General features: G+C 45.2%; 1 protein-coding gene and 1 long non-coding RNA gene across 4 annotated transcripts in view; one reads left to right on the top strand and one right to left on the bottom strand.

The window, feature by feature from the left end:
- ADGRD1 (adhesion G protein-coupled receptor D1) overlaps positions 1 to 19,394 on the top strand; it is a 106,168-nt gene extending 86,774 nt beyond the window's left edge. For all 3 annotated transcript variants that reach the window (XM_074554263.1, XM_074554262.1, XM_074554264.1), the window contains 4 exons: positions 12,103 to 12,229; positions 13,434 to 13,475; positions 15,273 to 15,365; positions 16,005 to 19,394. In XM_074554263.1, coding sequence (XP_074410364.1) covers positions 12,103 to 12,229; positions 13,434 to 13,475; positions 15,273 to 15,365; positions 16,005 to 16,100 — 358 coding nt within the window. In that variant the 3' untranslated portion in view covers positions 16,101 to 19,394. The remainder of the gene's footprint in view (positions 1 to 12,102; positions 12,230 to 13,433; positions 13,476 to 15,272; positions 15,366 to 16,004) is intronic.
- On the bottom strand, positions 18,956 to 22,783 carry LOC141731141 (uncharacterized). The gene is made up of 2 exons (XR_012583069.1): positions 22,575 to 22,783; positions 18,956 to 19,939 (listed from the first exon to the last, which is right to left on the bottom strand). It is a non-coding gene; the product is annotated as an uncharacterized LOC141731141 (long non-coding RNA).
- Positions 22,784 to 23,795: the final 1,012 nt, after the last annotated feature.

The following is a 23,795-nucleotide window of genomic DNA, read 5'->3' as shown; positions in this document are numbered from 1 at the left end:
ATCCAGCCAGCCCCCTGTGATTTCCCAGCCAGCTCTCTTCTGCATGCTGCTGTCCAGAAGAGACACTTCCATTAACTTCTCTTGAATAAACTGCCAAGTCCAACTCTTATTAAATGCATTCTCACTGCTTACTCTGAAATGGTCCAATGAGTTGGAAAAATCTCTGTCTTTTTTATAAACTGTACGCTTTAGTCAGTGAACCAAAAGTGATAGCTATTGTAATCATCCATGGAGAAAGCAATTACAGCAAAATCAGAAATATTTCTTTGCTATTCACCCTATTCTTTCTCTTAATTCATTATTTTCTTCATCCCTCAAACTCAGTGAAATACTAAAACAGTTATCCACTGGAAAAATATGCTTTCTCTTTAGTTAAATTAATGACTGAAAATTGGAAAAAATGGCAGCATCTGTAGTGAATGGGAGCAAAAGAGGGCTGCAGGAAAATCTCAGCACAGGGAGTAAGTCATGTCAGCTTGCTGTGCTAGTTCCATCTGCATTTTTAATAGATCACAAACCCCTGCACAGGAAACTGGAACAGAGCTGCAGCTTTGGTGCAGGCCTGGTCCTTCCTTGGTTTGGGAGCTGCACAGAAGCGTTTCCCCCAGGCCAGGAGGGCTGTCCCGAGCAGCTCAGGTGCTGCACACACCTGGGCTCTCTCAGCAATAACTGGCCATTCCACAGCACTTTGCAAAGCCATCGATTGCACCCCTGCAGCACGGGCTGTGTGCAGATTGTTCATGCATTTATTTAATCACCGATCCGCTCCCTGCCATGCCTCTGCCTTGGTGTTTTCCTTTGTTTATGAACTCAGGCTCTGCCTTGGTGTTTTCCTTTGTTTGTAAACACTCCCCAGCCCCTCCATCTCCTGCCTGGGGTACAAATGTGGGAGTCAGCGCTGATAACTTCGCTGCTTTGTCATCAGCTGTTGTTCTGAGAGCTCCTGTGTGTTTGCTGCACTTTGTTCTTGTGATTCCGTTCCTGTTTGGTGTCACCTGGTGTCCAAGGACTCCTCGTTGTAAGGATCACTCCCAGCTGTGGATTTCCACAGAATGTTCTTGTCAATCACAGCATTGCTGGGAGCTCCCACGAGAGCTCTCCTGCCACAGCAATCCCACAATCTCCTCCATAACTAAATTCCACCTCCTTGGGATGCCATTAGAGAATGTTTCTGCTTTTTTATTTTTCATCTCCTTCCACAAGGAAGGTGAGGAGCAAGTTACAATCTGTAAACTCTCCTGAAAGTCTTCAGGGATTCAAAATCCACAGCACTAGGAAATCCTTTCTGTGCCTGTCTGGGTGGCAGATGTTTGCAGGCAGCCCTCAGAGACAGGGAGCACCTGCTTTTGTGTGCTCTAATGAAAAGGAAAAAGCTTTTTCCATGTGCTGAAGGAGAGCCATCCATTAGACAGAGCAGTGTGACAGGCCAAATCTGCTTTCAGCAGCTCCTTTTCTTCCCAATTTCTCACTGTGTGAGAAGAATCGTGCTCATTGAACATGGCTTCAAACAGCATGAGGGATGCACCTCCTAGACACTGTTGGAAGGAGAAAAGTTGACTGGCAACAAAGGAAATAATTAAAATGAAAGTATTAAGCAGTAACAACTAGTGAGCTGAAGTGCTACTGCCAATGATAATGGCTTCAACCTAATTAAATTTTTGGCTCATTGAATATGACAAATACAAATGCAGTTTGGGTGTCTCCTTATTAGACTCAGGGTTTTAGACTAAAAATAACATGGGTTTGAGTGTTGCCAATGAGGGTATTAATGAGGGAGTGCTAATCTTTCAGAGACCACAATGACAGTAATGGGAGTGCTTTCTTCACTGCAGATGCTGAGAGTCACAGGCTGCAGAAAGGCTCCAGGCCACGCTGCCACTGTTCAGCAGCATTTCAGGCACTTTTTGGGAGGAGTATTAAAAGATTAAAAGGATGTAAAGCATAGCTGCAGAGGGCAGGCTGCTCTGCAAAAAGGAGACAAGCAGGGACAAATAGAAACAGGCTTAATCTGATGAAAAAAGTCCAATATCTTTAAGCTTCCTGTAGTGGGGAGCAGCAAAGCAGTGGGTCTGGGTACCCGGAGAGCTGCAGCCTTTGAGCAGCTCTCACAAACGGTGGGACCCTGCCTGCTAGGGCTGATTCTGCTGCCAGGAGCAGCAACAGCCCTGTCGGAGCTGGGTGACGCTGGGAGCCTTCCACAGCTGGATTTTTCCTTGGCTGTGTCTTTCAGAGCCAGAATGTCCTCTGTGGGAAGAGTTTTGTGTCTGTCACTGCTCCTCAGGCAGGATTTTTGTACTGGCTCCAAAGGAGCACAGCTCTGATGCTTGTGCCTGTTTCTCTCTGTGGTAGGAAGGGCAGCAAGACAAAACAGACGGGTACAAATATACAGGGAAAACTTCATCTTTAACAGGTGCTGGGTTTTCTGAATATACAGATAAACCAATTTTTATTAGAGGTGCTTAGTCATGTTAGCTTTCACATGTGGATGTCAGGAGAGAATGAGGTTTATTAAAACCTGCTCATTAAATCCCTGTGATGAAACCTTGCTGTGAGCAGAACAGAATCAGTGCTGGAGGTGAAGGGGCCCTACCAAGGCCCCCTCCAGCTGTTATCATCTGTCCAGAACCTTGTGCTGTTCTTGCTGACCTGTGGCTGGGTCAGTTCCTGACCCCAGCCCGCAGTCCCTGCATTGGCTGCAGCTGTGACCTGTCCTCTGCAGAGCTGGGGGCTCACAGCCCATCTCCTTGGGGCAAGCAGGGTTTGCACAGCATTTAATGGGAGCAGAACTCTCTGCTGGCCCTTGGCTGAGGTTGGAGCACTCCTGGTGAGCCCTTCGTGGCACACCACGTGCAGAGCAGTCAGGGCAAGGGTGCTGATAACAGAATGGAACTGAGACATCTGAGAGCAGCACACGGGGCTGTCACTGCACTGTCCCCTCCTGCTGCCAAAGCTCTCTGAAGGACAGCTTGTCGCCTTCACTTCTAGAATTATGGCAACTTTCAGGTTTTAAAAATCTATAGCTTTGAAGTTGGCATTAATTTGTTTTTAAAACATCCTAACTGGATTTAGTTTTCCATCTTTTAATATCAGATTTGAAGCCATCAAAAGTGCTGGTGGGAGGATGGGGCTGTGAGTCACAGCTTGGTGCCTGGTTCCAGAGCAACAATTAACTGCTGCTCGTTCATCACAAATGGGACAATTCCCTGTGAACAGCAATAACCTCAAGAATTTGCCTGAGCTGCTTCATTTGCACCCTTGGCTCCAATTTATAACCCTGGAACTCTGTGTCAGCTCTATGCAGATTAATAAGAACAAATATTACAGTTGTGGCATTGCAGAATACAAATGTTATTTAAGCATGTGCCTCGTGCAGAGCTCTGGGCAGCCTGTAAATCACTGCCCAGTCTGACACAGCCCCTAGCTAAGTGTGGTTTATGTATTTTCCCAGTAAAGCAATATGAGAATAAAATAGAATAAATGGGAAATACAGGTAATTGCAATAAAGAAGAGCTGCTCTCCTAGCATCAGAAATTGTGTTAAAGCCTGAGGTGCTCTCTTGAAGCGCACAATAAGAGACATAGAAATGCACTGGGCCCCAGCAGCCCTCGCAGCCCTGGTTCCCTTTCCAGGGTGTGCATCTGAGGCAGGAGAGCAGGCAGGGACGCAGGGTTTCTCTGCCACTGCTGCAGTTGCAGCTCCATGAAGCACAGAACATGACATCTCATCTCAGTCTGTGTGCTGACCTTGATCCCTGCTAGTGCTGCAGCCACAGCTCCATGAAGCACAGAACATGGCATCTCATCTCAGGCTGTGCTGACCTTGGTCCTGGCTGGGGCTGCAGGTACAGCTCCATGAAGCACAGAACATGATTTCTCAGGCTGTGTGCTGACCTTGATCCTGGCTGGGGCTGCAGTTGCATTTCCATGAAGCACAGAACATGGCATCTCAGTCTGTGTGCTGCCCTTGATCCCGGCTGGTGCTGCTGCCGTTGCCATGGAAACGGGAGGAGATTGCTCTGTTGATACCGTTGTGTAATTGGGGGTCACCGAGGCTGCTGGGGCCAAGAGATCATTTCCAGGATTCAGCTCCTCGGAGGGGGGGGAAGGATGCTGCTCCACACACATTTTCCTCATGATTTGGCATGGTTGTTGCTTAGCCATCCTCAATTAAAATATGGGTCCCACTGACTTGGGGTTAAAAGGCAGAAATTTTTGCCAAACCGCAGATTCCTAGAGAAAGCTGCTTTTTCTGAGTGTTCTGGGCTACAGAACTTCCCAGCTGTGCAGTTTGTTGCCACTTGTCAGCTAAGGAGTGGCAAATGGCTGTGTAATTGTCTCTGACAATTTTGAAATGTGTGTAGAACACAATCACATTTACTGGTAAAAGCCTCTGATGATGGAGTTTTGAGTCTCTTCAGGGAGTAACTTGTTCAGAAGCTTTTTTTCTCTTAAAGATTTGGTGTTTCTTCAAGGAAAGTTTGAGAAAGCAGGAATTGGAGCCTGGGCCATTTTAGACAGGCAATGTTTTCTAGATTACCAATAATTTTTGATGTTTGCCTCCAGTTTTTCCAAAGAACCACACTTTGCTTGAAAGCTCAAACCCCAGCATGGAGCACAGGGTAGGGGTTGCTTCTTATTTTTAGCATATGGTGTGCCTGGTTTGACATCCCAGAGCAGGGAAAACAAAATTAATCATAGTGGGTTTTCACCACTGACTGCAGCTTCACAACTCTTAAAAACAGCTCTGTAAACTGTGTTTCATTGTAGTTATAATTATTTAAAGGAATCTAGCTCTATAAGTCTTAAAAACAGGTCTGTAAACTGTGTTTCATTGTAGTTGTAATTAATTAAATGAAGCTAGCTCTATGCAATCCTGTGCTTTGGACAAGTATTGACAGTTTTAGGGAAGAAAGGCCCCATCCACTCTCTCCTCCTGGTCCAGCAAGGCAGCAGGGATGTGCAGTGCCACCTTCTGCTGCTTCCTTTGTTCTCTCCTGGCCCAGCCCAGAGACAGCCAGGGCTCTGGAAATAAACACACAAATGTGCAGCAAGGCCAGTGAGGGCAGCAGCCCCAGCCCCTGCAGGGATGGAGATTCCTGGGGGCCTCTGGGCGTCCCTTGAGTGGCAGAGCACAGGTCCCAGCCCCTCCTCATCCTCACCCATTCATTTACCCCCCTGACTGCCTGTGGAGCGCTCCTCTGCTGTGAGAATAACTCTCTCATTTTCTTTGATGACTTAATGGCAAAGTTCAGTGGGAAATTAGCTCTTACCTTGGCCTTGGGGATTGAGGAGCAGAGAATGCTGTCTTAAGAGCAGTGCAATGAGAGATTAGTGCCAAAAATGCTGGAGAAAGGAACTGCAGGAAAAGAAAGGTTAAATCCCCCTGCAAGTTCTGTTTCCCTGGGGAAATCACAAACTCCTAAAATTCAGCTTGCAGTGACTTTATGTTTTAATTATTTGTATTTGTTTTTAATAACTTGCACTAAAGACAAGGAGAAGGAGATGTTTTGGTTCAGTACCTAATTTTGGGAATTTTTTTTCTTTTGTATTTTTAGAATCTGGAAGCAATGGAGGTGATAAGGGATTTGATCTGTGGAAAGCCTCAGCAAGGCAGGGATTCCTAAATCCCTGGCTAGGTGCTGAAGTCAGTGCTGCAGCCCCTGGAATTGCCTTCTCAGTATTAAAATTCCTAAGGTAGCTCCATTTCTGGTCATGGCCTTAATTTTGTCTGGCTTGATGGGGATTTGAAGTGAGACTTGAGTTCCAGTCCCTGCTCTGCTGAATGTTTAATATAAATTCAGCAATATTAATAAAGCAAGGATTAGGTAGGACTCCTCTCTCTCAGGGAGTGCCTTGTGACTAATCTGTGGAGCTCACCTTCTCTCTCTGAGCCAGACAATATTTAATTATTCAATATATAATTGTGGGGCAGGTTCAACAGGCAGGAATGAGCACCAAGCAGGGAGTCAGAATGCTTTTTTGCAGAAATGGAAAGGGCAATCCCTTGGGCAAAGCGTGATTGGAGCCCAGGCTCCTGTGTCCTGGGCAAATGCTGTGTCTCCCTAAGGCAGCCTGAGGTTTTTGGGAAGGTTTTTGGGAAGGATTTTTGGGGAGGTTTTTGGGAAGGTGTGTGAGAGGAGAGGCTGCTGTGGCAGCATCTGCCCTCCTGGGAAGGGTGTATGGGGAAAGGGCAGACTGTTAACGCTGAGAGAAGGAACAATTCCACCTCCCTTCCCACTCGGGGGATAAAAATCAATCTGAATTTATTTGCTGTTGCAGCCTAGAATGTTTTTTTCTGTAGCTACAATGCTCTCATTTAGCAGCCTCTTCCTGGGTTATAAATGACACCCACAAGAAAGCAATGATCTGAAGTGACTGTAAATGGTTCTTAGTCAGATTCACACCATTATTTTGAAAGTGCAAATAACATTTGGGAAATGGGAAATGGCCTCTGCAGTTATTAGTTTTGTCTTCTTTTCCCCTTTAATTTGCCATAGTTCTGCCTAGAAATCACCCCAGATTAGGTAAGGAACTGTGTATGTGCTGATTGAAGTGCATTCCCTGTGCCAGCAGCCTGACTGTGCAGGCAGGGCAGAGGGGAGGAGGAACAGGTACATGTGTATTTGTGTATTTGCAGGAATTCATGAGCTGCTCTTGGAGTCAGGAGCAGAGGCAAATCCCATGTGTGTCCTTCAGGATGGAGTTGTACCCCTTAGAGTGCGAGGGAGCTCATTGCTCTGATCCAGATGGACTCAGTGGCTCCTCATCAGCCCTGGAGATTGCTCTGTGGTGTTTGTGCCCTTTGCTGCCTCCTTCCATCAGACAGATGAGCTGTCACCATTATTGTCCATTTCGTCCTTTTGCTGTTGGTGGCAGCTCAGCCCTGCAGCACCCGCAGCACCTGCAACACGTGCTGTAACAAACAGGAAAGTGCAATTAAATTATTCTTTTCTCAGTCACGAGTCTGAAATGTTAGTCACAGGTTTGGGGATTTATTTATTTTTGTATAAAACACAAAGGATACTGCTGGAGGTGACTAGAGAGGAGCTCAAGAAACGAGAGAAACTTTAGTTAAAAGACCTGTCTTGTTCTGTGAATTGTGGTGAAGGAATTTTGCTTTTTGTTAGACAGTATTTCCTCCAATGATTATATAATCTTGGCTTATGGAGTCTGAATTTAGTTCTTGCTTCAGCAGGCATCACAACAGGAAAGTGGGTGTCAGAAGTCTTGAAAGGATTAGTGCTCCATATAGAACCAATAAAATTGATTTGTGAATTAGGGCCCCCTTCACAGAAGTCATAAAGTTTTCCTTCTGCAAGCAGAGAAATTTCTCTCTTGTGAGGTGTCAGTGTGGTTGTTCTGCACTGGTGTAAATGTGGGCAGTGTGCTCAGGGCAGGGATGAGCTGCGGGACAGGGACGGTCACAGCTCAGTGGGGCTGTGTGGATGGGAAGAGAGCTCTGTCAAGAAGGTTTTACTTCTCAGGAAACAGAATTCAACCCCAAGAACAGGAAAAGGGAAGGAAAGCATCTTTTTTTTCAACTGGAGATTGAAAGGGTGAGTGGATGTTAAATGGACAGCTTAGCAATTAATGGAGGGAGTGAATGCTGTTCCTGTGTCTGAAAAATTGATTGAGGCCTTTCAAAGGAACTGGGCTCTGGCTGTCTGCCAGAGGGGCTCAGCCACGAGTGCTCAGTGAGTGGGACAGCATCTGAGCTGCCAGGACCTGGCACACCTGCAGGGCGTTACCTGGCACAGCTGCAGGGCGTTACCTGGCACAGCTGCAGGCATCACCTGGCACAGCTGCAGGCATTACCTGGCACACCTGCAGGGCATTACCTGGCTCACCTGCAGGGTGTTACCTGGCACAGCTGCAGGGCATCACCTGGCACAGCTGCAGGCATTACCTGGCTCACCTGCAGGATGTTCCCTGGGCTCCCAGGGCTCCCCAGGCCCTGCCACAGCCCGTTTTGGCGCTGGGTGAGTGCAGCTCCATCAGCCCCTGCCAGCCCAAGGGGTTTTGGGGCAGGGTGTAGCAGCCCCAGACCACAGCCTGAACTCACAGGTAGGCTCTGTGCAGATACTCACACCCCAAAGGCTTCTCCAGGTGCTCCAGATATAAAAATTAAATCAGACTCTAAGTGTTTTTATGTTTTCCAGAAGCTAAGTAATGACAATATTTTTTTTTTTTTTTTACAAAAAACGCCAAAACCAACAACTAGGCAAAATGAGATGATAGAAAGGGGATTCTGTGCTGGATTTGCTTTGTTCCCCATGAATTCATTCCAGGACTGATCCATCAGTGTGTTTAGATGCAGAGAGACAAAATCTGACCGAACTTGGTGCTAATGGACTGCAGAAAATGGCAGTATCTGAGCTTTGAAAGTGCATGTGGGAAACTGTTAATTTGAGGCTGTTAATTTTGTGAGGCTGGTAATTGCCAGGGCATGAGAAGGGGCACTCAGGAGGCATTTGATGGCTGTTCTGTTTTCTGACACATTTGGGCACAAGAAAGAAGCTTCTAGCAAGGTTTCTGAACTCCTGGTGGGGCTGAACCACAGTACCTGCAAAGTAGGCACAGCCCCTGCCCCAAATTAGTGCTTCATGTCACCACTTTCATGGACAATATAAAGCTCCATTGATGCTAGGGACTGGGTTTTTTTAGGTTGCACAGCATAAGTCGTGCATGGGGAAGTATTCCTTCTCCAAAAGCTTCTATTTGATTGTGCTCTATATCTTAGTGTACTAGAACTAATCTACTAAAATATTCATGTACCAAAGGAAAACTGGAATAAAAAGAAAAGATAAAGTATGTGCAGCGTGTCAGAATTAATGCACCTAGTGGAACATTAACTTTTGTATTTCTCGGGTTTTTTTAACCTTGCTACCTTAATGGCATTCTGAAGCAGCATTTTACAGTTAGTATTTTTCTTTTTTAAAGTTAAAAGATTAAAGAGGAATAAGGGTAGGAAGGGGAGGGGTAAGTGGGAGAAGACAAAAGAGCTCCAGGAACCGTAGAGCCGGGTCCTTTGATTGGTAGGTAAAGCCCATAAACACCTTGAATTAATAATTTCTTACGCAGGATGAAATGCCAAATAGCATAGAAGGCTGTGCAATAACTAGGGGAAAACAAAAAAAGATTCTTACTGAGATTTAAGAGAATCTTAGGCAGAGCTGACCCTCAGTCTTGAACAAATTTCACCTTTGCATGGCTGCTTTTCTAAATGAGTGTGCATGAAACATTAATACTCTAGCATGGAAAATTCCACATCTGGATTGTATTTTCATTTTAGCTATGGAATTCTGCTGCACATGTGCTGAACTTTGGGCTTCATGGGGAGCTATCTTTATTTAAACGTGATTTTTAAAATTATATGAGTAATTTGCAATATTAAAGGCTTCTGGAAATCCAAACTGTAAGAATGGTTTTGAAAATATTGAAAATTGACTGCCTGACTATTCTGCCCCCAGCTACAAATCAGATGAAGCCCTTTATGCTCTGACTCAAAGGGAAACCATGATAACATTTTTGGCAACAAAATACTTGGGGGAAAATTATATTCCAAACTGAAAATTTTATTAAACCAGAGAGTGTGAGAACAAAAGGGGAAAAGAAAACGAGGTGGTTTGTGGCGAAGGGAGTTTTACAGGTGGAGCTGTGCTGGGTGTGCCAATCCCTGATGGTTCAGGATGCAGAGGGTTAAACCCTGAACCCTCCTGGGCTCTGGATGTCCCTGGTCCATCCCCAGGTGTTTGAGCACCTGAACCCTCCAGGGTCTGGGTATCCCTGATCCATTCCCGAGTGTTTGAACACCTGAACCCTGCTGGGCTCTGGATGTACCTGATCCATCCCCAGGTGTTGGGACACCTGAACCCTCCAGGGTCTGGGTATCCCTGATGCATTCCCGAGTGTTTGAACACCTGAACTCATCCTGGGCTCTGGATGTCCCTGATCCATCCCCAGGTGTTCACACACCTGAACCCTCCCAGGGTCTGGATCCATCCCCAGGTGTTCCTGGCCTGCCCAGCCCCTGATCCTGCACTCTGCATTTTCCTGGGTGCTCAGTGCCATTTCACAGCTTTTCCTGCACAAAGACCATGGCAGGAGCTATTCTGCTGGCAGCTCCCCAGTGCAGCATATTTCATCTTAGAGTCTGGGGAGGATCTTTAATCCTATCAGAGAGAAAATAAAAACAACCCAGAGCATCTTTGATTCACAAAAATAAACTTGTGTAAGTTGTTTAAAAATTGTATCTTTTAAAACGCACTTTAAAATTTAAATAGGACCTCAAGCTTTAAGATGTTCCTTCGTTTTCTGACTGAAAAAATTCCTTGAAGAATTAGATTGAATTGTGCAGAAATATTCATGGCTGAGCATACAGAGATATGAATCAATACAGAAAAAAACCCAAACCAGAACAGAAAAAAAATATCTAGATGCTTCCCTGACCCAGATTTCCCTATAAACTTCATGACACACTTTTAGTTGAGGATATAATGAAGTGTGTGCTCAGGTCACTGAAATGAAGAAGACATCTTGTCTCTAAGTTTAATTAAAAGATTTCTTCATTGAATTGTGCTGTACAAAAATATAATTTGTTTTGTGTTTGCTGTAATTACAAGCAGTCTCCTGTCAGGCAGCTTTGTGCATTTCTCTCAATGTGTGCTTTAATCTGTACAAGGGGGCACAAGGCACAAGTAGGACATTAATCTCCCTGAAACAGCTTTTATTTTCTTGCATAGGTTCCCATCTAAATAGAAATCTGGTCATTTCTGAAAAACATGGTTTTAGCAAGCAGGGACTGACTTTTAGTTCCTGACTACTCCTGTTTCTTTTCTGCCCCATGGCTTCTCTATCTGTAACTGCACCATGGACTGAATTAACCGATATTTTAAACACTTAATTTGATCAATCTGCATGAATCCCAGGGGCTACCACAGGAGCTCACCAAGTGTTTGTAGAAGCTGGATCAGATCTGCCTTCTTGGCACATGTTCCAGATGGGGACTGGTCCTTTCTTTGTGCTTTTCCTGCTGAATTGTTCTCTGCTGGCCAGGAGGAGCAGTTTGTCCCTTGAGGGCTGGCACTGGAAATGTACCTGGGTGTGCACAGGTTCATCTGCTCCTGCAGGTGGGATTGCTGCTGGCTCTGTAGTGCCCCTGGCCTGGTGAGTGTTCTGGGTGTGCACAGGTGGATTTCTGCTGGCTCTTTGGCAATGACATGACAGCAGGGTGGTTTGCCCCTGTGCTGGTGAGTGTTCTGGGTGTCAGAGGTTCACCTGCTGCTCCTGCAGGTGGATTGCTGCCGGCTCTTTGGCAGTCCCTCCATGGCAGGGTGGTTATCCCTTGGCCTGGTGAGTGTTCTGGGTGCACACAGGTGGATTTCTGCTGGTTCTTTGGCAATGCCATGACAGCAGGGTGGTTTTCCCTTGGCCTGGTGAGTGTTCTGGGTGTGCACAGGTGGATTTCTGCTGGCTCTTTGGCAATGCCATGATAACAGGGTGCTTTGCCCCTGTGCTGGTGAGTGTTCTGGGTGTGCACAGGTGGATTGATGCTGGTTCTTTGGCAATGCCATGACAGCAGGGTGCTTTGCCCCTGTGCTGGTGAGTGTTCTGGGTGTGCACAGGTGGATTTCTGCTGGCTCTTTGGCAATGCCATGATAACAGGGTGCTTTGCCCCTATCCTGGTGAGTGTTCTGGCTGATCTCAGGCTGGACAGGCTGTGTCTGTGTGTGGGCTGGGATGTGCAGCACTCGCTGCCCTTTGACTCCTGCCCTTGGCTGCCCACTACAAACCTCTCTGTGAACTGAGGACCTGCCTGCCCTGTTTTTATGTGTTTTTATCATCATCTCTCAGATCTCTTTCCCTGCTCCCTCAGCTCATGACTCACCACCTGTATTTATCCTGTGTGATACCAAGTTCTGTTATCCCCCTTTCCACAGATGAAAAAATAATTAAAATCTTTCCCATTAAAAGAATTTTATAGTAAAGAAGAGTTCTGCCTGCTGCCTTGCTGCCAGAACATAATTGATAAACTCCTTGGTGTGGAGGCTGACATTTCTTTAATGGTCTCACCACAATTTCCTGTGTTCATTTTCTCCCACAGACTAACAGCTAAAGCCGTGGCTGTTCTCTTACCAATCCTGGGGAGCTCGTGGATCTTTGGCATTTTGGCTGTCAATGCCCACGCTTTAGTATTTCAGTACATATTTGCTGTTTTTAATTCACTACAGGTAAGTACCTGGTGGGGAAATCTATGGCTACAGAAGTGCTTCTGAGATCCAATTAAATGGCTCATTAGTAATGTCTTCACATGTTTATGTTTATTGCATTTTTTCCTGTGTTCCTTCCTCTGTCTTTTAAGTCTGTGCTAAGCACGGAGTGCTGGCAATTGCTTGTCTTTGTTTGAACAGAACTTGTATCCCACTCCTTAGAGTTTCCAGTAGCAATAATTAAATAAATGAGACAGCACTGAGCCTCAGAAATGAAATGAAATTCATTCTTGCAGCACTGTCTACCACAGGCAGGATTCTTCTGTAGAGATACCAGGCCAATTTTTCAATGCCAATTTGAGGCTTCATTACTGAGACTAAATGAAAGCAAACAGAAGTTTATGGGAAAGATCAAAAGTGGAGCTATTCCCTGTGCAGTACAGAACTCCTGCATGCAGGAAACTCAGCCCTCATCTCCTTGGCACTGCAACTCAGAAAAGCAGCTCTGTCTGAGGAGGAATGTAAACATCTGCTTGGCTTTGAGCAGACATTTCAGCACAGGCATAACCTGTATATAGGCATGTTACAGGGCATTCCCAAGCAGCGGGTACAAAGAGGAGGGAAAAGCAATCCCCTGTGAATCCTTTCTTTAATTGGAAACAAACACCACAGTGGATACAAAAATAGTGAAACAGAGCCCTTTGTGCTGAAAACTACTGCCAGAAAAATAAAATTACTTTGTGAGGGAAGGGGATTTTCACTTTGCATTGGACTTTTCACTTAGCATTGGACTAAAAGCCCAAAGATAGCAAAATTCTGCTGTGAAAATTCTCCTGGTGCTAATACCTTGCTTTTCTAACCTGGAAAATCCTGATCTGCTGTTTCCCTGAGAGCATTTCCCTCTCCTTGGTCTTTGCAACCACAAACAAAAAGTTCTTGTGTTGTCATGAAACAAGAATTTCTGCATATTTTCAGCCGGATTTTTCCTTTAGTACAGCAAAGTTTAGGAGGTGTTCTTTTGCAGGAATAGTTCCCGAGAAGCCCCACAGTTACCCGGTGCTGCTGTTTCTCCTGTTTCACTTGGGACACTCTGGTTTAGTGCACTCAGATATTTACAGTGCTCCAGCTCCTGATGCCTATTCTGTACACACTGAGACAAACACAGTATGAAACATTTGGTGTTTCACAGCCAGACCTCACCCTTGTCCCTTTTTTCGGTTTTCAGGGATTTTTCATGTTCCTGTTTCACTGTCTTCTGAACTCAGAGGTATGTAACCAAATGGTATTAATAAATCTGATGTTACCAAATTCAAAGAACATAAGTGTGAAGCAAGAACAGACTTTCTGCACTATCATTGCCTGCTATGCCACTGATTTCCTTTTTCTTTTAATTAGTCCATGACTCTTCTGGCTCCATGACTTGCAGCATTTTTACCTGTGCTTGACGTTTGTTTTAATTGGCATTTAATTAGAGTCAGAACCAAGATAAGAGGAGCAGCTGAAGAGTCAGGAGGAAGCTGTGCTGGAGCTGTGGGGCTGAGCAGGCAGGACTGCACTGTGGGGAGAGGATTGAATGGGAGCAGGACTCGCCCTGGCAGTCCCTGCTGGGGGCTCTGGTACAGCTGCAGCCCCAGTGAGGAAAATAAATATCATTCTCAGCAAAACACACTTCTGGATGTTGCCCATGCAGTCCTTAATGGGAAGCCCTACTGGGAAGAAGATATTCCAGGTATTTTTCTTGGCAGGAAGTTCAGGTGTTCGTAGGGGACTGAGGCATTTTTTGCATTAAGGCTTCATTAGAACAGCTGGGATAAAGCCAAGACAAGGCTGATGTAAATTTGGCTTGCAGCATCGTCTCCTCCCGTGGCAGATAGCAGAAAATGCCCAGCCACAAGTACTGCTGAAAGAAATGGTTTTTGTGAGAGCCATTTGCAGAGCTGCCAGGGCAGTGCCCAGTGGAGACCCTGGCAGCTTTGGCTCTGCACTGGTTTTGTCCTGGATGCTCATGAGGAGCTCTGCCCTTAACCTGCTGCTGCTTCTGTGCAACAGCAGCACTCCAGCTCTTCTGTAGAGAAATTATTATTTGTTAATATGTGCCAACCTGTTCCAGCCCAGAGCATTCACTGATGTGATTTCTGCCAAAATCAGTTTGGAGAGTCAGGTCCGATTGTGGATCTCTTGGTCTTTATTGAAATCAAGTAAAATTAAGCAAGCGGGTTAAAGGTAGGGAGGAAAAATATTTATTTATTTTATTCTCCCCCAGGCTTAGAAATCTTCAAGTTTCAAATGTTTTAGATCAAATACAAATATTTGAATTGCTTGTTTTTTCTGGAACCTCATGAGAAATTAAATTCAGAAAGTTTTCAGAATTTTTATCCTCAAAAACCACACAGCTGATGTGAGCTGTTATTTTTGGAGAGCAGGTCCTACTGGCTCCTTCACAGGCTGTGCATATCTAAAATACTCCTTTAGCTAAACAGCAGGAACTCTTGAGAATTTCTTTCTGGGAAGTAAAACCCCGATATTGTAAAGAAACATCTATGGACTGGGTGTAGAAGTGGCTGGGTGAAAAAGGGCTTTATTTCCATACAGAAATCCACTGGTATTGTAAAGAATTACAGGAGAATGAGCCAAGATGCCCTTGATCTCCACACCAGTCACTTCCAGCCTCAGTCCTTGACCAGTCTCACCTCCTTGTCTCACCATCTGCTTTCTGCAGCTGATTTTCACTTAGTGGAGAATACTGCTCCATCTCCAGGGAGTTCCATCCAGCACCTTTCAATGACCAATTCTGCAGCAGGCTGGCAGCTGCTCTCTGTCCTGGTGCCACCTGGACCTGTCAGTGCAGCCCAGGGAGAGCCTGGGGCTCTGTGTGCAGTCAGGAAATGTGAAAGTGTCCCAGGGAAAAGTCCATAAAGACAAAGAAAAGTGTAGGGGGGGATTGTTTGTTGTTTAATAGCACAGTGACATTTGTGTGGAGGGAGGAAAAAGGGGAAATGATTGCAGGCTGCACCTGTGAAAACAAACACAGCTTTTTCAGCTGCTTTCACTGTTTTTGCCAAAGGTTAGAGCTGCCTTTAAGCACAAAACCAAGGTCTGGTCCCTCACCAGTAGTTCAACACGCAACATCAATGTGAAGCCCTTCAATTCAGACATTGTAAGTATTGCTCCTTTTTTTCCCCTACTGTACTTGAGAGTGTTTCCCATTAAATTCTGTTGGAAAGAACAGAGCAGGCCCATGGGTGTTTTTAGTACCAGCCTAATGCAAGGTGCAGACAGGTGGAACCAGCAAGCACAAAGTTGCAGCTGTAATATCTGTTTTGAAAGCAAAGGACAAAACTCTGCTTTCTGGGAAACCATCGGATAAAAGCAAGCAGCTTTATGAGCTCTGGATATGGTTAGTAAGGCCATTCCCACCAATTGCAATGGACTTGTGCATTTTGGCAGCATTTTGGCAGTGTATTGCTCTGATGATGGTGGCTCTCTGGTTGGGCTTTCTTACTGTTAAACCAACACATGAATGTCATTTTCCAGCTCTCCTTAGATTGTCTTGAGACAGAAGACATTTGTTTTTATAAGGAACCAGACATCTGAAGTGATAGGTATTATTAAGTGATTGTTGCCAATCACCCCAGATCCCGGCAATAACTGTTTAAGAATCCTTTGTGCCATATGCTCTCCAGACCCTGTGACAACACTGTAATGTAAATAGATGCTTTCAAGCTTTTATTTCATCCAGGCAAGAGTTGCTTGGCAAAATAAATAAATAGATTTTCTATACTATTTTATTTTCCAGATGAGTGGGAACAGGCCAGGCACAACCCCCACCAAGCTGAACACCTGGGATAAAAGCAGCAATTCAGCAAACCGCATTGATTTATCAGCAGTGTGACAGGAGCAGCAGCTCCTCAGAGAAAACCAAGCCATACATCAGGACCTCCACACCGTGTCCACCAGCTGTTCCTCACTGCCAGTGACAGCACAAAACTGGGGTTTAAATCACTGCCTAATGAATTGGGAATTGCCATGTTGTTTTGTTGAGTAAATAGCCCTCGTTGCTTGCCTTCAGAACTGTAACACGTTCTAGCACTTGGCCATTAGCAATATCTGTAAAAATGACCAGCACAAATATACACTGGATGGTTTTGTCAGCAATGATGAAAACACTAGGTATGCAAGGAGGGCTTATTGCTCCCTGAATCATTCCAGCTCCCAGAACTGAGGGAAAGCAACATACCTCTGAAAAGATGGGTTTTTATGCTTTAAAATGAAATGCTTCCCATTGTAATGTTGTAATGAGACTATTCCAGATTTGCTGCGCTCTCTCTGTTTACATTTTTTACGTTGCAGAATTATCAAAGTGAAGTTGATTCCAAATACGTATTATGGTGTTTATCTAAATGCTACAAGGAGGCCAGGACCTGAGGGAGAAGCAGGTTCCAGCTCCCCACTCCCAACGAGGGTGTGGATGAGCAAAGCTGATAAACACATGAACAGCACCTGTGAGGTGTAAATCTCCTGGATGTGGCCTGTTAGTATTTTAGCTCTTCCTTTTGCCATGTTATCATCAGAGGCAAAACTGGCTATGGTGGTCCTAGAGCAGCCCCCAGCACCTCTCTTGCTGATCTGTGTCTGTATTGCCATACAAATTATTCAATTATTCCCCTGCTTTGCCTGCAGCTCGGGGCTGCAATCCACAGCTCTCTGTTGAATGCATTTTGCAAACTCACTGTGGCCTCTAGGAGCCAAGAGCTGGCACTGTGACTTACCTTGCTCCTTTTTCTGGTCGTTTTGAGACACTGAACTCCTGCCACGAGGATGTAACACACTGATATACTGTGAAGGCAGCCAGCCTGCAAATAGCTCTGTGTATTGTTTCCTGCAGACAGCTTTTAAACAGGGCTCTGCAGTCTCTTTTGTGCTTTCAGACTCTGCTCAGCATTTAGCAGCTTCTGCTTTAGTACTGCTATGAAGTACCTTTAAGGAGGAAATAAACACTGTAATTTTTATTCTGAGCAGTGTTTTGTGGGTTTTAGAGTGGTGTTTGGAGCACGGGGCAGGGCCACCCTGGCTGTGCACCAGAGTTTAACCCCTGGCACAGCCCCTGGGGCTGCTCTGGGGTTTATTCAGCATCCAGGGTCTCCAGAGGGATTCCCCAGGTGAGGCCCTCCCCAGGGTGGCTTTGCAGCCACAGCTCCTGTCCCCTTGTGCCTTAGCCCTGCTCGCAGACATCAGCAGGGAATTCACTGTCCTGAGCCCCTGGGCTGCCAAAGTACTGCGGAAAATATGCAAAAAAAACCCCAAACAGGCAGAAAATATGCAACTCTTCAACCTCGCCTCTTGCTAAGATGTTTCATGCTGGGGTTTTTTAACCTTAATTAAATGTTTGTGTATTCAGCAGCTCAGACCATTCCTGGTCCCAGTGAATGTGCTATTTGTTTCCAAGAGAAAAGGTATTTACACTCTAATGTGCAGAGTGGAAATTTTCTATTGCATAGTAAATTTATCAAAAAGTTAAATGAAAGTAAATTGATCTTTAACCCACCAATTATGGCTGAATTTAGCCAGGTGTTTAATCCAAAAGACATGGAATTTAAAGTTTAGAAAAACTCAATGCATTTAATTTCTGTTTGATCCAAACCAAGTTTTGTCCCTGTTTCCTTCCTGCACTAAAAAATTATCTCTGTCAGTTTGGTCCAATCTTTCCTGCCTTTTCCCCTTCCCAGCCAAGACCTGTTGGTGTGATCCCCAAACTGGAAGCCCAGAGTCAACCCAAGCTTACAGCTCAGAACATTCTACAGAAATTATTTTAGTTGCACCAGGTCTGTGCTGGATTTCTGCAGCTGGAACACAGCAGAACTGCACATCACACATTTAAATCCACGGGCTTTAATCTCATGTTTCCTAGTGCTAAATAACTCCAGTGGTTGACAGCTAACTCCAAACAGAGGCTCAGTAAAAGCTAAATATGCAGATGGCAGTGTCTTTATTTTGGCTTTTCTGTATGGTTTTCTCCTAGCCTTTTCTGCACTGCTCTGTCTTACAGCTGTGCAAATATATGGGCTTTTCTTGGCCTGAAAATTATTTTTTTCCCCCAAAAGACCCTGTAGATAGAGCCCTTGGAATGTACAGAGGAGATGGAATAGAGGAGTACTGTGATAACAGTGGTCAGAGTTTGTGTTGCGTGCAGACAATGTATTTAAGCATATTTTTATACTGGACCATATGAGTTCTTTTGGTTTTGATTTGTTTCTTTGGTTTTCTTTTGGTTGTTTTACACTGTGACCACAAATGCAGATTGAAACCCTGCTTGATCATTTTCCAATCATTGTGTTATAGTACAAAGTTCTGTGAATGAACCAGACAACATGTAAAAGATTTTTTTTTTTTTTTTAATCTTTAAGAGTACTTCCCTCTGCACAATTTTCATTACCTGCATTTCCTCCTGTGCTGTACTGGTCATTTTGTGACCGCCCTGTGTCCATTTGGAAAAATCCCCAAACAGGAGACACAGCAGTGGTACAAAGGGCTACATCAGGTTTTCATCCAGGTGTGCTCTGGTTTAAAATTGTTCACCAAAACTAAGACAGGCATGAAAAGGTGTTTGGTTTTATACTCTAGAATGGGACAGGGCAGTGTGGTGAGGGAGCCCTGGTCACCCCCTGTGTCCCTGGGTCCTCCCTGGCTGCAGGGGCTGGAAATGAAGCAGTTTTCTCTTGTTCTTGGCCCCTGAGGTTTGGAGCACTGAATTTCTCACACAGCATCGGGGATGGGGCTTCTCCTGGTTTTGATAAACTGGTGAAAATCCCCACCAAGCACAAATGTGTTCCCTTGCCATGGATATCCATTCTTTTTGTTTGATTCAAAGAGTTTTCTTGGTACTGAATGCAGCAAATGTACTGAATAAGAAATGCTCAAATGAATCTTTAAACAATCTCTTTCTGTCCTCAGTCTCTTGAAGCTTGAAAATCTTGCAGTTTATTTATGGGCTTGTATATAGCAGCTATTACAATATTTTTTTTTGGACAGCATCATTTTGTCAACAGTATGAAATCTTAATTGAATGAAATGTGAGTTTTAAAAATAGGTAATGTAGCAAGAATGACTTTGCCAGTAATTAGTAAAATAATTTCGTTTTGTTGTTTTTTTCTCCCTCAAATAAAGAAGAAATCTTAATTTCCTAAAAGGACTTTGTATTTATTAAAATGATTCTTTTGACACGAGCTGTAAACAACAGCATAACAATGAAGGTTCCCTGTCAGTGCTATTGTTGCAATTATCCATCAGAGCAATTACACATCCTGTGAGAGACCTGCTGATGTGCAGGCAATATTTCTGTTAAACTTTATACCTGGTATTTTTTATAGAGAATAGCTGCACTGAGCTTCCCCAGCAGAGAGAGAGCCTCTGGCATTCCGTGCAGAGCCAGGGCCAGGCCCTGCCTGAAGTTCTGGCTCTGGGACTGTTTCAGCCCACAGCAGGTCAGAAGGGATGGGTTCTGAAATAATACTTCTTGTATGAAAGCTTTATTGCTCTTACATTTATCTGAAAATGAGAATGCAAGCCCAGAAACGTCACATCTCCATCTCCTGAGCTCCCTCACAGGGTGCAGCTCCTTCCCAAGGCCAGGGCTGGTTCTGTGGTGATTAACAGGCTGCCAGCTGCCTCCTCTGTGCTGCACAGGTGTGCAGGTGTGGTGAGGTGTGCAAAAATAACTGGAGCAATTATATGCTGAAAAATTAAAGATTAGAATTTAGATGAGAAAGGTTTTTCATCCTCTTTCTTCTCTTTGTCTCCTTTAAAACCATGTAGCAAGTAATACATAAAAGAAAGCCTTCTTGCTATTTTGTGAAACACAGAGGTTATTAACATTTATCATTCATGACAGAATAATAAATTAGATCATTTTGGCACTGGCTTACATCATGTTTGCCTTTAAAAATATTTTCATTATATCTGTGTTATGCTTGGCTGGCTCCATGTAGTGTGTCATGGATAGTTATTGCTATAATTGCCCTTGTTCACACCATTTTCCTTCTCAATAATCCCATATGTTGTTGGAATTCAGAGGCCATATTTCATCTTGTCAAGGCTGATAACAGCACTAACTGCACCACTGACATCAGCATTCTGCCCAGGTGCTGACACAGGGCACAATCACTGAGTCCCAGGGGATGTCTGGGCTCTGCCCTGGCTCCTCACCCACCCACCCCTGCTCTGATGGAAGCTCTGCTGGCTCAGGGGAGCTCCCCAGAGCTGCTTTGGGCTGCTCGTTCACCTACAACAAAGGCAAAACTGAATTTTTCTCCTGTTCCTGTTATTTTCTGTTGTTACTGAATAAAATCAGGCTTGTTTGGGCACTGAGTGTGTCCCTTTAAGCATCCTCCAAGCTAAAGTTCTGCTGATATCTACTCACAAACAGAAAATAAAGCATAAAACAGTTCAAGACAAAAAACCCCAAACCAAAACACACACAAACACACACAAACCACACCAAAACCGCAGCACAATTAGCAGCACTGCCATTGCTAAACCCTAGCTTTATTTTATGCTCATAATATTCTGGAGGAAAATGTGGAATAAAACCAAAATCAGGGGAGTACTTAGGAGCATTTCAGTGGACAGAAAGGATAATAGTTGTGCCATGACTTCAAAAAAGCCGCTTGTATGTTGCAGACATCTTTTCATGTAAAATCTTTCCCTTAAGATTTTTTCTTCCTGAGAAGCTGAGAGGCCTCAGAGACAAAATGTAAACAATGGTTATCTGCTGCTGTGGAATGCATCAGGTGGATTTTTGATTAGCCGATCTTAGATGTTTAAAATTAATGGCCAATCAAGGCCCAGCCTTTTGTTTTCATTCTCTCTTTTCTATTCTTAGCTTAGCTAGCCTTCTGAGAACTTTTTCTTGTATTCTTTTAGTGTAGTTTTAATGTAATATATATCATAAAATAATAAATCAAGCATTCTGTAACATGGAGTCAAATTTACGTCTCTTCCCTCATCCTAAGACCCTGTGACCACCGTCACACTTGTATGAATAATTTCTCTTTGAATCCACAGCAGTTCCAACCAACCAACCTTCTGAAATCAGTTTTATTTTCAGAGTACCCTCAGCCTAGAGCCAGGAGGGAGCGGGCGGCCCAGGCCTGGAGGAGGCCGCGGCCCAGGCCTGGAGGAGGCCGCGGCCCAGGCCTGGAGGAGGCCGCAGCCCAGCCCTCACTGCAGGCACAGCTTTGCTGTGGGGCTGGGGCAGGGCTCAGGGCTGTCACCAGGTCCCCACAGTGCTGGCACAGCAGCACAGCCATGCCTGAGGCAGCTCTAACACAGCCTGAGGCAAGCACAAGGCATTCTCCTGCAGCAGCTTTGCTCTCAGGCAGCAGTGAGGTTTCCCCCCTGGAACCCACCTGCAGAGCTCACACGTGTCTGCAAACTCCTGAACACCTCCCTGCTGCCTTACATTGTCCACAGCTCATAATGGCCAGCAACAAAACCTTGTGCACAGCAACTCTTAATAATGCCTTCTCATTAGGAAAATGTTTGGTCCTGTGAGCATCTAACTGCAAGAAAAAAACAGTCCCTTCTGGCTGTGCATCAGTGCAGTAATTTAACAAGGAGAGAGAGATAATCTGCTTCTCCATATCAGAGCTTTTCATTTAATAGAGCTATTTTTTCAGATAACAGCCTCGGTAATGACACCACAAGAAATGCACACTGGGAAGCACAAAACAGCTCAGATCTACTTTCTTTCTGTGTACTATAATTTGTGAGACATTGCACCTTCCCAGGGAGAAAGGAAGAACTCAGAGCTGACCTTTCATGGCCTTTAAAAACAAGCACATTTCAAACTCTCAAATTCCAGTTATCTATTTGGCAATTAACATTCTTTAAGTGCATCACCACCACTAGGTGCCTCCCACAATCCTTTAAGAACAATTTTCTTTTTCATCACTTGAGCAGTCATTCCCCTAAGTTCTCTGTTTCACCTATCTGGCATTATCTATTCAGGTGAAGCTAGAACAGATGTCACAAAATGCAGGCAATTGCCTCCTACATGGTCTACAGGTTGCTGCTTTTGCAGGATTAATTTTTGGGACTGGCACAGGGAAGAGGTTATGTTACCTCCACTTTGACCTTCTGCTTTCTCTCCCTACAGATGGTGGCTTCTATAAAATGAAAGCAATTGCAACTCAAATTGTGTTTGTCTGGGATGTGAAAGGCAGCTGGGCTCTGTTCCTGGCAATCAAATATGTTCGCAGGTCTTGCTCCCCTCTACATTCTGTAAAGCTGATTACTTCCCTTCCCATAAATACCTTTTCAGTTCATTTAACTCCTCAGGCCTTTCTTACCTGGTCTTGCCAGAACTTACCTCAGATACTGTAAATGTCCCTTTCTGCAATCTGCATTTTCCTTTTCTCCTGTAACATGGGCTCAGGGCTGCTGTGCCTGGCTGGGGGACTGAGGTTCTGTGAGAAACAGGATTTGTGGCTATCTCTAAAGCCCGGGGGGTCAGCAGCTCATTTCTAAACACTCATGTACAGAAATCCATCCTTGGCAAAGAGCTCTTCTCAAAACCTCCTCTCCAGGCACTGGGAAGCAGATCCTGAGCTGCTGTGAATTGGCATCAATTAAATTACAGGCTGGGGCCACCTGAGGGCTGTTCTGGCTGAATTCTGCAGCATCCAGAACTGCCCCCAGCCCTCCTGAGGCTCTGCTCCTGGCCCTGACCTGCCATGCACTTTCTGGCTCATGTTCTGAGAGCCTCCAGCTTCCTCCTGGGCTGGCTGGCTGTTTGGAATGGCAGCTGCTGGCTGAACACCACCTCTGGCTGCTTTATTTACTTTTGTGCTCTTAACTTGGCATGGGAGGGATTTGGGGGCTCTTAGATGCCAGTTCCTACAGAAGGTATTTCTCCTCTGCACACAGAACAAGTTTGAATTTCTAAGAATAAGTAATAATTATTATTATTTGCCCCTCCAGGGAGCCCATTCTCTGCTCCCAGCTCCATGCAGTGGGCACAGGCACAGGCAGGTGAATCTACTGCCATAATTAAGGTTATTTCACCCTTTGGCACTCCAGGCCAGAGAGTTCTGTGGAAATTGGCCAGGCCCTGTTGCCCACCCTTTGCTGCAATGCTTCTTGCCACTGCTCCCCACCTTAGTTTCTCTGCTGTCTCACAACCCTCAGGGGTGCAGCAAATGAAGGATTTATCTGAAGAGGGAAACAATTGATCCCAAACCCCTCACATCTGGATAAAGCCTGCCTGAGACCGGCACAGCTGTGATCTGCTGTGTTCCCATCCCAGCACAGCCATTCCCAGACAGGGGCTGCTTCTGTTCCTACAAGGTCAGCAGTCTCCATGGAAACCCCTACTGGAGGCAGCACTTAAAATGGATTTTCTGATGAATAATTCCATTGGCATTCTGGAGCAGGGAAGAGCCCTTCCTGGGGGCTGTGCCAAGGCTCCTCTGACACAGCTCCACAAGAGCAGCTGGGAATGGCCCCAGCCAGCTCCTCCTGCCCCAGCTGGGATCAGCTGCCCCCAGACCTCCCTGTCCTGGTGTCCTGGGGTGCTGCTGACCCGCTGTCC

This window comes from Zonotrichia albicollis, chromosome 18 (assembly GCF_047830755.1).
Source record: "Zonotrichia albicollis isolate bZonAlb1 chromosome 18, bZonAlb1.hap1, whole genome shotgun sequence".
Classification (NCBI taxonomy): Eukaryota; Metazoa; Chordata; class Aves; order Passeriformes; family Passerellidae; genus Zonotrichia; species Zonotrichia albicollis.
The sequence above is the reverse complement of the archived record's forward strand: the minus strand, read 5'-3'. Positions and strand labels throughout refer to the sequence as shown.